General features: G+C 37.9%; 1 protein-coding gene across 3 annotated transcripts in view; it reads right to left on the bottom strand.

Annotated features, from left to right (window-relative positions):
- Positions 1-14,898, bottom strand: part of itgbl1 (integrin, beta-like 1) — a 50,256-nt gene that overhangs the window by 16,817 nt on the left and 18,541 nt on the right. For all 3 annotated transcript variants that reach the window (XR_014797237.1, XM_084908960.1, XM_084908961.1), the window contains 2 exons: positions 8,852-8,992; positions 8,230-8,376 (listed from right to left, as the gene is read on the bottom strand). Coding sequence is in view for 2 of the 3 variants with exons in the window: in XM_084908960.1 (XP_084765086.1) it covers positions 8,230-8,376; positions 8,852-8,992 (288 nt within the window). In the remaining variant the exon portion in view is untranslated. The remainder of the gene's footprint in view (positions 1-8,229; positions 8,377-8,851; positions 8,993-14,898) is intronic.

Raw genomic sequence — 14,898 nt, 5'->3', positions numbered from 1 at the left:
AGACTTGTAGCATTGTGGCCCCAATTTCTACTTGTACCTGTTTCTACACTGGGATCACAGTGGCGATTGCTGTGAAGCGCCCTTTGGCCTGGTTTCCAGCTGTGCTGTCAGCTTTGTGTTAAAACAGAAACACTTAAAAGAAAGATCATGTGTGTCCTCATTAGAATGAGGATTTGTATCAGTGTGTGGGACCATAGGTAAGATGAAAGTACAGCCGATGTCTGTAGATTTTAAAGGAAACAATAAAAACCTATTTAGTCTGTACCAAATCTTAAAAATTGGGTAATTACAATCTAAGATGAATATATTGGGACATGACATCATTTATTTAACAAAGACTAAGCAGAAATGCGGAAGCAGTAGGGCTGGGCGATATGACCAAAATCTCATATCCCGATATAACAATTCTATCGTCCGATAACGATATAAATCACAAAAATGTAACATTTTCTGTAAATTCTGTGAATCTCGGGCAGCTCGACTTGCGGGAAGTGTTTCCAGCTGCGCGTCATGTAGCTGGAGTCAAGTGTTTTAACAGATGCATGAAACGATACATTTTTAGACATAAGTTGTAACGGCCGCCGTTTTCTTTGTGAGTATTTATTACACGGCGTGCTGCGGGGAAAAGCCTGTTCTAACGTTTGACTCTAAGGTTTATTTTTTAGCACCTGGCGGCTCTTTTTTACTTCTCATCCGTAAATAATCTGCTCTTTCACGTGATTCAGTTTATTTTGAAAAGTCTCAACAGGATCTTGAGCTTTATTGTGAAAGGTTTATGTGGAACATAAACAAGCGGACACGCGATGGTGTTACCGTTGTTGTTGCTAACCAAAACGCATAAAAACAGGTGCTTGTCCGTCTGTAGTGTGGTTATATTAAATATAAGAGAAAGAGAGAACTTTAAGAAATGAATATAGCCACTACAGTGACCATCAAAACCATGAAAAAATATTGCCTTAAACAGTTTATTTTGCGACACCACGAAACAAACGATAGCGTAAAATGAAACGATAGACTTTTTATATCGTCATCCGATATATATCGTTATATCGAACAGCCCTAGGAAGTAGTGTGTATAAAAACTAAATACACTTTCGGAATTAAGGCTAATGCGTTTCATTTTCTCTCCATTCTGGCCTCCCGTCCACACTGAGACAGCGTTTTCCCTCAAGGAAAACGCAGCGTTTTGAAAACGCTCTCAAAAACGCATACATTTGAAAACTGTGCTTTCGCATTACAGTGTGGACAGCGAAAACTGAGACTTTTTGAAAACGATGACACATTTTAGTCATGTGACCAATTAAACTAAGAGAGTGGAGGGCATTATACAGCGGTTGTTTTGTTTGCTCTCAATTTTGACAGCCCTGTTAAAGATTAATATCAGTTTGTACATTCTCCAGATAGCTTTTCTTCAAATTCTTTAACTCTCACTCGCTTTTGCAACTTTGTGCTTTTGTGTTACTCGCAGCAACAACTCCACCTCATTGTCAGTCCATTTAAAAAACTCGGTGCTTTTCCTCGACATTTTGCCGCGACGTTTCAACGAGCCGGAAAGTAAATAAGGGGCAGACAGAAATGAGGCAGGTCGAATTGTCTTGCGTTCCAGTACTGGAACGTAAGTGTTTTCGGCCGTTTTAATGTGGACGGACAACTCTGTGACAACGACTGAAAACGATAGTGTGGACGTCGAGCGTTTTCAGACGAAAACGGCGTTTTCAAATCTATCCGGGCGAGTGTGGATGTAGCTTAAGAGGGAGAGTAGCAGCCTGGTTGGTTTAACCTCTTCAGTTAAAACTGAAAGTCTGCACATTATTCAAAACCCTCTGTAGTTGTCTACAAAATTACACAAACTAAACTCATATAATTCTTCTTACATATATTTACAGTAACTGAATTATGTTTCTTTTTCTTTAAAAATCTAACTGTATAATGCAGTAGCAATATTATCAGTTCATCCTAAAAACTTAGTCTTTAATACTTGGCTGTTCTACAGATGAAGGAAAGACACACACACACACACAATTGATGGCTTTTAAAATATTTCCATTCCCCGATGCTGCAGACAAAAGACACTTCAGAAGGGTAACCTGCCCACCAAGAAAAATAATTGCACAAAGGGAATTTCTTGGTGCAATAAAGACAGATTGTTAAATCACAGCACACACAGTGCCCCTCTTTTTCTTTTCTCTTGTTTTTATTGAGCTGGGTATGTCCTTTTTTTGCACAATCATTATTCACTCTGAGTATTTTCCCTGTTTGTTACCCTGCGGAGTACATTTTGTGTTTAGTGCCACCAAATTAGACCTAAAACACATCCATAATGTGTATGTGCCTGCCTTATCTTTCGATGACTCACTGGGGGAAATTAGGGGCAATAAATAGTGCAGAGCATGAATTTACAAGACAGCTACTCGAATGACAGCGTCATCTAATGTGTCGTCCATGTCACATCACTGTCACTTCTTATGACCACGCACTTCAGCATGCACAGACACAAACATAACAAGCTCTCGTCCTTCTTCACATACAACATACCACCATCTGCTCAGTGGACTCAGTTACCCTAGCAACCGGTGATGTCATAACACCCCTGCCTTATTGATTATCTCCATGGCCGTCAAGCCATCCACCAGTGTGAGTGTGTGCATGTGTGTTCATGTTTCGCGTGTGTTTCTTGCTAAAGTAAATGACACATTCATGCACATGTCTTAAGATCATTTTCATTCCATTTTTGAAAAGTTGAGAACTAACGGATACTGCTCAAAAAATTAAAGGAACACTTTGAAAACACATCAGATCAACAGGAAAAAGAAATCATGTTGGATATCTATATTGATATGAACCGGGTAATATGCTAGGAACAAAAGGATGCCACATCATTTGATTGAACTGAAAATTATCAACCTACAGAGGTCTGAATTCAAAGACACCCAGAAAATCAAAATTAAAAAATGATGCAGCAGGCTAGTCCATTTTACTGAAATTTCATTGCAGCAACTGAAAATAGTACTAGTTTATATAGTTTGCATGGCCCCACGAGCTTGTATGCATGCGTGATAATGTTAGGGCAAGCACCTAATGTCATGACAGATCGTGTTCTAGTTCTTTTATTTACAATCTTAATAATGTTAAAGCTTAGTTATGCTTCACCACAGCACAAACTGTGCTGTGCTAGGGTATATATATATATATATATATATATATATATATATATATATAGAAGGTGACTTTCATGTAGCTTTTACCTGACTACCTCCTCCTAGATGCTGACAGATGTAGTTAAAGGCTGAAATCCTTGGAAATCTGTTTCATTGAAACCATTGAACAACAGCACTCAGATTCAAATTTGTCAAATTTTGGCTTCATCCTCAACTATCACATTCTCGTGAATTGGCTGGATTCCAGTGAAACTATGCAAGCTGAATTTATCGGCTTTCATGTTTAGAGCATACTGCATGTGAGTTATTTGCACATATGGGTTCGTTCAGGGTCGTTACCTAGTCAGGTTAAAGTCTGATGTAGGCAACATTTGAAGAATTGAATTGATAGATCTGACCACTGATGCATGCAGTGTGGACATAGCAATATTTAAATATGCTTACATGCACAAACTAGTATGATTGATTATTCCATGACCACATAACTTCAATATTGTTAAGATTTTAAAATCATAATTTTGACATCAGTTTTCCGTGTTATCAGAATGCAGAGCTGAGAATATATTGTACTTACTTAAACATACTCTTACATGATTTGCTGTGATTAGCTTGAGGTCTGAACCATAAAGTAGTCTACAATCCAGCTGCTAGGTTAATTCAAGCATTCACCCTATATAAATCATGTACCTGATATGTATTAAACAGATGGCTACAGAGACAATTTTACATATGAACTTTAAATTTAAGCAAAAGGCAGGGCCACAAAATTGAACAGAATTCAGAAATGTCCCATCTACACTGTGTCTCATTCATCACATTTTCAAACAACAGCAAGTGGGCATAGGAGACCATTGTTATGCCAAAGTGAGCACCAAAATTGTGCTGCACTGCCTGATCTGCATAAACACAACCACAGCTGTGACAATCCTCTCACCACAGAGCTGTGAAACTGACAAACATGCAGGCAAAAGTGCAAAAAAAACCTCTTGGATTGCATCTACATTATCCGCTCTTTGCACCTGGAAAAATAAAAAAGCTCAAAAATGTCGATTTAAAGATTTAAATGTAAAATCAAATCCACTGCACAATATATCAAACAACGCGTGACCACAGTTAAAGAGTGTTTCCAGCATTGTCAGTCTGGTTTTCCCTCCTGTTTAAGGTCTTTTCACTAAATTTCATTTTCATTTCAGCAACAGCTGCAATGAGTCCTCCAGCACAACAGGTATAATGCATTAAGCCTAATGATGGCCCCTTATGTGCTCATCCTTTGCTCATATGTCCTATCCCGTGGTGTGAATGGAAGCATTCCATCAGCATTCAGTATGCAGCTAGATTCACTTTATGTACTAAGTTTATGATAGTCATCTAAAACCAATGTGGTAACAACTTCTTAGGGGATAAAAAAAAATCAGTTTTGTTACACAGACAATTAACTATATTTCAAAACCTTGCAAATGACACAACATTGTAAGATTAAAAACATTTTTTCTACTGCAGAAGGAATGTGCTATTAAATGTTAAAAAGTAGCACACACATACAGTGAATGTCTACTACAGGCCACACTAGAGAGCAGAGAAAGGAATCCCAAGAATCAGCAAAAAGATGTTGAAAGCATGTGTTTCCGTCAGGACATACCAGAGTATAAAGAATGTACTCCACAAGCATCTTGTCTCCATCTTTCAGGAAGAAAGCTCTGAAGCTGCTGTTTCAAATTTCAAGGCCTTTCCTCTCAGACTAACATCTGTACCAGCCTCATTCATCCATGCCTAAGTGATTTTCTGTGTCTGTCTCCTTCAGTTTCTCTCTTTCTCGCTCTGTATCTTCCCTCCCACCTTGCTTCCTGTCTTCCTTTTTATTGTTTACATCTTTTGACATCACAGTCATGCAATGAACACATTCTTTCCAACCGTTGTGAGTTTCTAAGCACTACATCATTGCTACAGACAGAAAGTTATTTTTGACAATTAACTGTTTCCCTCGGCAAGGGTTAGAAACTGTACCGTATCTCATAGTTTCCAAATCCTAATTCTCATTTAGGTGTATGAACAGGAAACGAACAACAGTGAGATACGTTGCCAGGCTTTAAACTCTTACTGAATGGGCTGGAAACATTTTTTTTAATGCAGTTCTGAAAGGGAAGCATTCATGAATCCCATTAATTGTTCCATTGCACTGTGTAAATTGAAGTTTCATTTTGTTGCAGCTTTTGGAGATAATTTAAAGGAAGTATAAGAGGAATTTAAGTTAATTAACTCTCTGTGCACAAGTTAATCTTTTCTGGTTCATTATGTGGTGGGGAACGCCATGTGTCCTCAATCACGCCATTGGTTTGAGGCCGTCTGCCTGACACAATATGTAATGAATAGGTGATACATTAGAAAAAGGCACAAAATGGTTCTGTTTTGCCTGCTCCCTTGTTGTTGTTGTTGTTCAGTTGAACCTTGTGATGTTAACTTTTCTGTAATTTGTTGTCTCCATGGCAGCAACCGTGCACTCAGGTGTAATCAGCAGCTCCTTCGCCCATGGGTGAGAGTATAACATGCAGTACAAAGCACACATATCCTCCCTTTCCATTTCCAGCAGCAGAAAAGCTATACATCCCCCCCTGACTTCCCACACAGTCAAATGAATCAATGCTTCACATTAACCCCTGACATATCTGCAGAGTCCGGAGACCAAGCAAGTTTTGTCCTTGTAGAATTGCCCACTGCCTATATTATTAGGTTCAATCAGTGTGCAACCAACAGAATAGCAAAGGCTTTACTGTACCATCTCCTGAGGTACAGACATACTGCCAGGTATTTCCCAGAAAAATTACAACAGTGTTTAGATACACTGAACAATGGCTTACGCAGCACTGTAAAGCTGATTGATTAAGGTTGCTGCATCAGTGTAAAAAGGTACAAGAGAAGACACCCAAGTGTATGCAGCAGACTACCAGACAATTTGTCTTATTAACAAATGGCTGTAGCATCCTTTAGAACAATGCAGGCTGTCAATGCAAGGACAACTGTGCATTGTGCATTGTTAACTTTGGATGATGGTAAGAACATGTTGTTTTTTGTTGTCTGGCAATGTGCATTACATGACTGAGACTGATGATCAAAGATTTTTTGGTTTGTTTTCTTTTTCTACACCTCGCTAGAGACTTTAAATCTAAAATCAAATTTGAGATATACACTATGAATAAAATGAGAATAAAAGCTATTCTTAATTTATGGAACTATATCTTCTTCTTTTAGGCGCACTGCTACGCTCCTGGATATCGTATCATCACACGCTGGCTGAATACTTTGCACAAAAATGTGAGAAGTTATGAATCAGGAACGGTTTGATAACTAATGAATCATTAATGAGTAGTTCCTAAATAACTGTAACTACTCAGCAGATGTTGACTAGAGAACAGAATGTGAGAGATCATGTAGATGAATCATTTGATAATTATTAGTTCATACAGTTCTTTCTGCATAAGCAGTTTCTGACTAACTCTGAACTCGTCACATGCTACAAAACATGGAGGATATGTATATGTCCTAATCAGTCTTCTTTTGTGCACCCTCTGTAACGTGTCACGGTGTGTGCTGAATAGTTTTAAGTGAGTCAAATTCAGTAGCAATGGAGCGTTTATCGTTTTCCTCCAAATACCAAACACCTGGCAGGTTACTATCCCGTCTGAAACTGAAATATTCATTAACCTTCTAGATTTTTCGGACAGCAATATCCAAACGTCTGCTGCAGTCTGACCATAAATGTTATAAATCTTATTCTTACATCATCCATTTGGTATTTAAGTTTAATACCATTTATTGTAAATATGCCCAGAAGCGTTTAAGCCCACTTCTTGTAATGATTAATCAGTGCTGCTTTGCAAAAAATGACTCATTTGTTTCTCACATTGTTGACTGAAAAGCTTTCAGCTATGTAAACACCTAGTTGTTTCTTAATTAACTGTTTGTGTGTGGTCTTGTTGCATATTTTTTACCTTTGCCTGCTCAAGCAAAAGCATGTTTCTGGAGTACAAAAAAGCTTTTTTAAAAACACTTTTTCCTCCATTTCTCAAATTCATAATATGTGTATTAGAGTCCTATATGAACGCACAGATTTCTGCCAAAGACAGAATACCAGTTATTTAGATTGGGATATTTCTGTCTGCGCTGTTTTGTGCGAGCTCTGCTCCCTCCTTCGAAGTGGGGGAAGAAGATAAGAATGTTACACAATTCTGTGTACCAGTCAGAATTTAGCAATATCCAAATATACACCGGTCATACATCTGATTGTACAGTCCCTTAAACCAGATCCACGCAATCCTGGAAATGTTTCATCAGATCTTTTCGCTCTTCTAGTCATGAATATTTTAAAATTGTTGAAAAATATTTTGTAGGTGGCAATACACAATGTCATCACCTCTATTACACTGATCTTCCAGATCTACTACATACACTATTCCCCCACTTTCCCTTACTATCTTACTATCGTCCAGCAAAGATTTGTGGATGCACGACATTGAATAAACACAAAACACCTGGACCTTTGCTTCGTTAGCAGAACCACTGGTTCAGTAGCTGAGTAGCTAAGCCCCACTTTTACAGGTACCAAGAAAACAAGCTTCCTCTGTCTAGAAGCGTCACCTATGAATTACACAGTGCACTGTAATAAATCTAGACACAACCACCTGCAGTCTGAGAGTTAGTTGACATTGTTGCCAGAAAAGATTGTAACTAAATGTATATAACACATCCAGAAAAAAACCTTCACACACACATATATATACGTATGAGGACAAATGCACATCACAGCTCACAAACCAGATAAAAAAAACAAGCGTGTGTAAGGCTTCATTATGCTCACACATTTTAATGCATACTGCTGTATAACACAAGAGTCGAGCGATCGCTGTTAAGATAATGGCTCGGTTAGAGACGCCATCACATTCGACTGATGTCTGTAAAACGCTCATAAGGATGAATAAAGAGATGCGCAATTCTGGAAATGACCTATTTTACTCCAAGAGGTAAAAACAGAGTGCAAGCCAGCTACGGTAACCATAGCAACAGGCAGACCGGGTACCTCGTCCGAAGCAGGGCAAATTGGATGTTCCTCTGCACTTCTTCAAACTGCTTTCCAAAGACAGGGAACAGGACAGAGGATGCTCACACTTATTCCCTGCCCACCCTTCCTTGCAGTCACACCTGCCACAGTTGCATTGGCCATGACCTGCCGAAAGCATAGAGGAAGAGTTGGTGAAAGCAGGGTTTTGTGCAGAAAAATATTTTAATTTAATGAATGGAAAGCTCCATAGTAGCATCTATTATACTTTGTTCATTAATACTTTGGAGAAATAGTGAAAAGGTCATATTTACCGCTCTCCAGCTTATTGTTAAGTTATATAGGAAGTTTGCTTTTATGGCTGAAAAGTTGAACCAAAGCAATGAGAGTAGCATGCAAAGTGCTGTTGGTGTTTGCTAAGTTAATGGGACTGCAGTTTCTTAAAGAAGAAACAGAAATTAGAGTAGCTGTAACTTTGTCACCAGCCCTTCTTTGAAACATTAGTTCAACATTTTGAAGAATAGACTTTTCTTATTATTATTTTATTTAGGTTATCACATTAGTCAGCGAAGCAAAGTAGTCAGACTACAAAAGCCTCATCATATGTTTGAATCTGTTTTTTAATCATACAGAGCTTGCTGACCTGAGCAGAAGTCATCTGTGTAGCGGTCATATGTTGCATGACAGTTCCTCTCGTCGCACTCGCAGGTGTCTCCATGAATATCTCCCCAGTCACCAGAGGGATCAACATCATGGCAGTTACACTCTCCACACACACAGGTCCCTAAAACAGACAAACACACATCCTGTAAATTGTGTTTTCTTTCTACACTGGTCATTAATCTTTCAGATTAATCAGACCAAAAACAGTGAGTGATGTCAAGTTCCAAATCGCTGTTTTCCATGAATGTTGGTGGGGATAGGAGCGCATACGTTTCCTCTTGCTGAAAGGCTATAACTTCCTTTTTTTCCCTTTATCTTTGTATCTGTCCATCCGTCTGTCTCGCTTTTTTATTTGTTTCACGTCTGAGCAAGACTGTCAGCTGAGCAGTATCCATTGGAAATCCCATTTTCTCTTATCAGCAGTGACAGAGCATGGGGAACCCCAGGGGAGCAGGCCAGCTGGCAGGCCTGTAGGCTGTAGCTGGCGCGTGTCTGGCCCTTGGCCCTCCGCTTCGTCTCTCTCACTACCTCATAACCCTGGGGTTCTGGATTAATAGACCCATGCACTTTTATGTCTGATACAAATGTCACAGTGGAGCCTCACCAGAGCAGATTACAGCACCTGTAACGGTCATTGATCACAAATGTTTTATAATCACTAAAAATCAGGATGCCATTTGGAAATGTTCACTCGCCAAATTCCTGTTATTTCAGAATTTGAAATGACACATTCACTTGTATATGTTTTCAATGTATTCAGCTTTTGACTTGTTGGTTTACTTCCAATGTAATCTCTACTGGGAAGACTGTGTAAACCAAACGGATAAAGGGAGGGATCATCCTGTGATTGCTGTCAGTCAATTTAATCATAGAGTATGAGCGCGAGATGAAGGTTACTCATGAACAAAATGCAGGAGAGAGGAATAACATGTCACAATCTCACACAAAACACTTCAAATCTTTACATCTGTACACGATGATGAAATCAAATCGCGCCTCAGTGTAATCGTCAGACTTGATCCATTGCCTATAATCTCCAGGAATTATCTTTACAGTGCTTTTTGGATTAATTCAGAGCGAAATTGTTGCATGTCACATAGGGACAGGACTTGAGAATTGTCCCCATAATCCTATACTGAACTGTTCAACTTCTTGGAATTACTTAGCAAGTAAGCCAATCACATGACCACTTTAAGATGACAAAGCAACAAGGTGATATATACCAGTTTTTAAATTGTGTCGATAGGCCACGTAAAACCAGAGTCATGATAAACAATATATGCGCGGCGTTTTTTCCTCAATAGTTTCATCACGTTTACTGTCTAAGGACAGCGCTAGCAAGTACTCTCTGCTTATGAGCAAAGAAAACCCAAAACCAAACAAAAAACAGCCCTTTCGTGTTGGTGGATGTGGCGGAGGTGTGGTCCCGGGCACGGCTGCAGGGGAGGAGTGGTGCAGTCAGCTCAACGGGGCCGTGCTGGAGACGCAGGTGAGAACAGCTGATGGCGTTTGGACTGATGATGGTTTCCTTCCCCTTTTATAGTGAGACGGGAGAGGAGCGGAGGGGAGCTGGAAATCAGCTGAGACCGGAGCTGTCAGACTGTGGACTATCATAATAAATGAAAACTAGAAATAAACGTGGCATCTGGCGACAAACAACTGTGCGTGTGTGTACGTGTGTGAAGTGCATTTCACAGTGGAAAAATGCACCAAGTCAACCAATCAAAAATGACATGGCAACATGACATTTGGTTGTTTAGGAAGAGGGGGAAGTTTTAGGAGTTCAGCATGTTTGGAGTGTGAAGTTAATGTGTTGTCTTGTGTTGTGGATAGTTTTGTGTTGTGTATCAGAATAATGAGGCGACTGCTGTCTCCAGGTAGAAAACAGGGGTGATACACCTGCTGCTGTCAGACCTGCAGGTATCAGGCTGTGATGTTCTCCTTTATAGTAGACAGAAATTTTTGAAGTGTCACAAATAATTTGTGTGGCATCTTATTGAATGCAGAACACCTGATTGCTATGTAAAAAGTTTGAAATGGTTATAAAAAAAATAACTTTGTTGTTTGCAAAACTTGTGCATATGATTTTAAAATTGACAATTTATATTTGCATTTAAAGTTATGAAATATGATTCATTAAACCTGTTTGTGGTTGTTACAGTAAAAAATTTAACTTTTTCTACTCGGATTTTATGTTTTTTGCCTGATTTTAGATCAATTGTGTTAATACAGTATGTCAAAATGAAAACATAACTGTAAATTCAGACACGTCAGGTTGTGCTGAAAAGAATGATACCAAACAAGGCAAAGTAAATAGTTTTTAAAGTTGAAATGTACAGGAAACATCAAAAGTAGTTAAAAATGGCCAATTATACCCTAGACCAGCGGTCCCCATCCCCCGGGCCGGTCCGAGCATGAGACTCGAGTGTGAAATGTATGGTTTTCAGGGTTTTTATCGGTTTTTAGCGTTATCGTTTTTTTCGTTAACTCGGTTTTCCTTGGTCTTTTCACGTGTGTTATGAATAAATCTTCTTTTTTTTCGGTACCGGTATTAGTTTTATTTTGTTGTATTTATCCGCGACACCTTAAAGGCCGGTCCGTGAAAATATTGTCGGGCACAAACCGGTCCGTGGCGCAAAAAAGGTTGGGGAGCGCTGCCCTAGACTAAGAGGGTTAAACATTTTTTTTAAGTAACACAATAGTTACTTTTCAAGTAATTAATTACTTTTAGAATCTTGTAACTCAGTTACTAACTCGGTTACTTTTTTGAAGAAGTAACTAGTAACTATAATTAATTACTTTTTCAAAGTAACTTGCCCAACACTGCACACAGTATATATAAAGTATAAAGTATTGAAATGTACCCATATATAGTGCTGTTATTTCCACGTCTGTTAAAGTAAAACTTAGGTAAACCAGGTTGGAGTAGCTTTCAAGGACATAATCTTTTATTTTAAAATGACATTTCTAAGACTCTGGATTTATAGTAGTTTAAAGTCATAAGCAATTTGATGAAAATGTGACAAATTTGCTGGTAATGTATAGTAATTCAAATCTTTAACATCAAATTAACATCCTGTGCCATTTGTTATTATATGTTGAAGTATGGCTAAAGAAATTAAAGAAAGATAATAGAATAACAGGCTGAAGAAAGGAGTTGATAAGAAGTCTCATTGAGATTAAAAATCTCTTTTTCAAGAGAGATCAGGACAAGAGGGCCCCTGTAACGTGGTACTGCTGTTTCATTAGCACAGTGGCTGCTCCACTACAAGGCAGTTGTTCATGCTATGTCAGTTGTGCACTAGACCATAATTTTGCAGCTCTGTGATGAGACTCTGTCCATGTAGCCTACCATTTCACCCTACCACTTAGCCAGCCCTCAGCCAGTTCACTGTAATTAATTTTTGAGAGACTTACTGAAATCCCACAGGATCACTTGAGCTAGGTTAGTGAAGCTGTTTTGCTGACTGCTTGTCCTCCAAGCAATGAGTTTGAACAATGACTGCAATCAACTTGTAGTAACATCTGACAGACGATCAGAGGAAACAGGGTGAACCTGAGCTCAATTATGAGTGTCACTGAAAAGGCTATGAAAACTTGCGTACATTGCGTTAATTAAATTGCATGAAATTAAATGCACGAATTTCAAGAAAACTTTGTTCACTTTGTCATTATCAAGGACTGTGTAGAATTTTTAAGGTGAAAAATGAATGTAATACATTTTGGAATAAAGCTGTAACAGGACCAAATGTGGAACTAGTGAAGCAATGTGAATATTTTCGGAATGCCATGTAAGCTGTTTGTCATTTTCAGATATTATTTACTAATAGGATTGGTACTAAATGATAAAGATTCCTTTCATGGTACAAGTATACGGGGAGAAAAAATAGACTGGAAGACATTACCGAAAACATCTTCAGGAAGACAAGAGGAAGAACAGAACAAAAACAAATGTATAAATTGTTTGATTGCTTGTAGCACAGAGTGTTTGTTTCCCTCTTTATAATGCAGCAAACAGACAGGAAATGAATTTGACCCCATTTAGAATGTTTGCTTCCTGTTTCCTAGCAACACACTTCTACTGAAATAGATATTATCAGAGCCCTCGAATAGTGAGAGCCTCATCAGCCAGGTTCAGAATACAGGATCATCATGTAGTTCATGTAGACTTTAGATAGTTCCCAGAGTACCTTGCAGAGATCTTTCTTTGGTAATTAGTAGTCAAAATGCATTGAGCTACAGTAGATCTTATACCACAGTAAAGTGTTTTATAGTTAATCTTTGTATATATGTTTTTAGGTAAAAAATCATTGGTGTTAGCCAACCTTATTAGTTTGTATGACCCTTTTCAGAACATGCTGCTATTGTTGATTTTATTGTTTTGTTTTAAATATTGTAATCACAAGCAGTCACAACTCAATAATTTGACATTTAAAATGATTGTTTTCTACCCACCAGTTTTTCTCATTTTGGCATAAGGATACGTGTCTATGCTTATGAAACACATTGCTCCTTTAACAGTTTAACGATTAAATATTCAAATGCAAAACAAATATATTGACCACTTTCTGTGTGAGACACAAACCATCCTGCATGCAGATAAATCTGCTATGAAATTAGATTTACAACAGATTTCAGGTTTCATTAAAATACATATTATCACATGTTACCAGGCACGTTTTAACAGGCATTGTAAGATACTTCTTACTTTAGGAGGCTTAAGTGGTATTAATACATATTTGTGTGTTTAACATAAACACACATTTCAGTTTTTTGGTTGGTTTAATTTAAAAAAAACAATCTTAGATTATATGGATTAAAACAACAATGACAAATAAATGTAATGTAAAGCAATCATATTCAAGCACCACATTTAAACTTTTTTCTGACAGTTACCACACCATGGTGAGCACATGTTTGCTTTATTAAAAATAAGAAAAAAGTAAAGCTTGAAACACTCAAGGAAACGAGTCTCCCAGTCAGGGTGCTGTCTCACTGTGTGACAGTCTTCAGGCTGAATTGTACTGTGGTTCTACTGCTGAGATAGATTGAAGAGAGAAAAAGACAAAATGTTGGACAAGCCTCTAAGTGCATTAGGAGAAAACATTTTTCATAGCTGGCATTTTATTTTAAATTCACCTTGTGTTTTCAGTCTCATTTTAGTCCCTCTGCTCTTTTCATCAACTGAGCTGTAATATAATACAGACAGTAACAGTTAAAAAGACCATAAAACTTATGAAACAATATTTACGAGACTTCTCAAATCTGTTCTCTGCCTCTTCATAGCAATATATCACAAAAATAGCTGTTTCGCTGATTGTTGTACAATTACTGTTTTACCATAGTAGGTTATACCCACAGTGGATATATTTATTTAATTAGACCAAACCGCTGTGTGTTACAGTATAATGTTATATTTAGCTAGAAAACTCACATTTTGAAGTTTTTAAAAAAAATCATAATGTCGATTGAAACAACATCCTGGTTTCTGGTTAATATTACATGCTTGCTAGCTTAATCTGGCATCATTTAACATGTTAAAAATTGGATAATAATGATAATAACATGGTTTATTGGTTGATGTAATTTGATTTATGCATGCCAGCAACACAGAGTCTTGTTTTTTTAAGTATCTTACCTTTAAAAATGAATTCCAAACTTCTACGCTGCTATTTCTGATGACGCGATAGGCACATGTTGCAAATTGAATTAGTGGTAGATATAAATTCTTTAAGCCCCTATAAAATGATCAGTGTGGCTATTCAGGTCTTACAGAAATGTTTAACATCCAGACATCCATGAAGAAAGAGCCCCAAGGTTTAGTGGAGTAAAGTTACAAGAACGTTAGCTTGCAAGTTTCTATTCAAAGATGATATACCTGAAATACCTGCTTCAGGTATTTCTAAAAAACAACATTGTACAGCTCTGCTATAGCGATGGACAGCAGAGTAAATAGCTGAGACATTTGTGGGGCTAGTGAAATCGCTGACATATAATTATGTGCCACCTGGTGGTGAGCTACAGAGC

Source organism: Perissodus microlepis, chromosome 16 (genome assembly GCF_051167445.1).
Source record: "Perissodus microlepis isolate ML-2025 ecotype Zambia chromosome 16, ASM5116744v1, whole genome shotgun sequence".
NCBI classification, from domain to species: Eukaryota; Metazoa; Chordata; class Actinopteri; order Cichliformes; family Cichlidae; genus Perissodus; species Perissodus microlepis.
The sequence above is the reverse complement of the archived record's forward strand: the minus strand, read 5'-3'. Positions and strand labels throughout refer to the sequence as shown.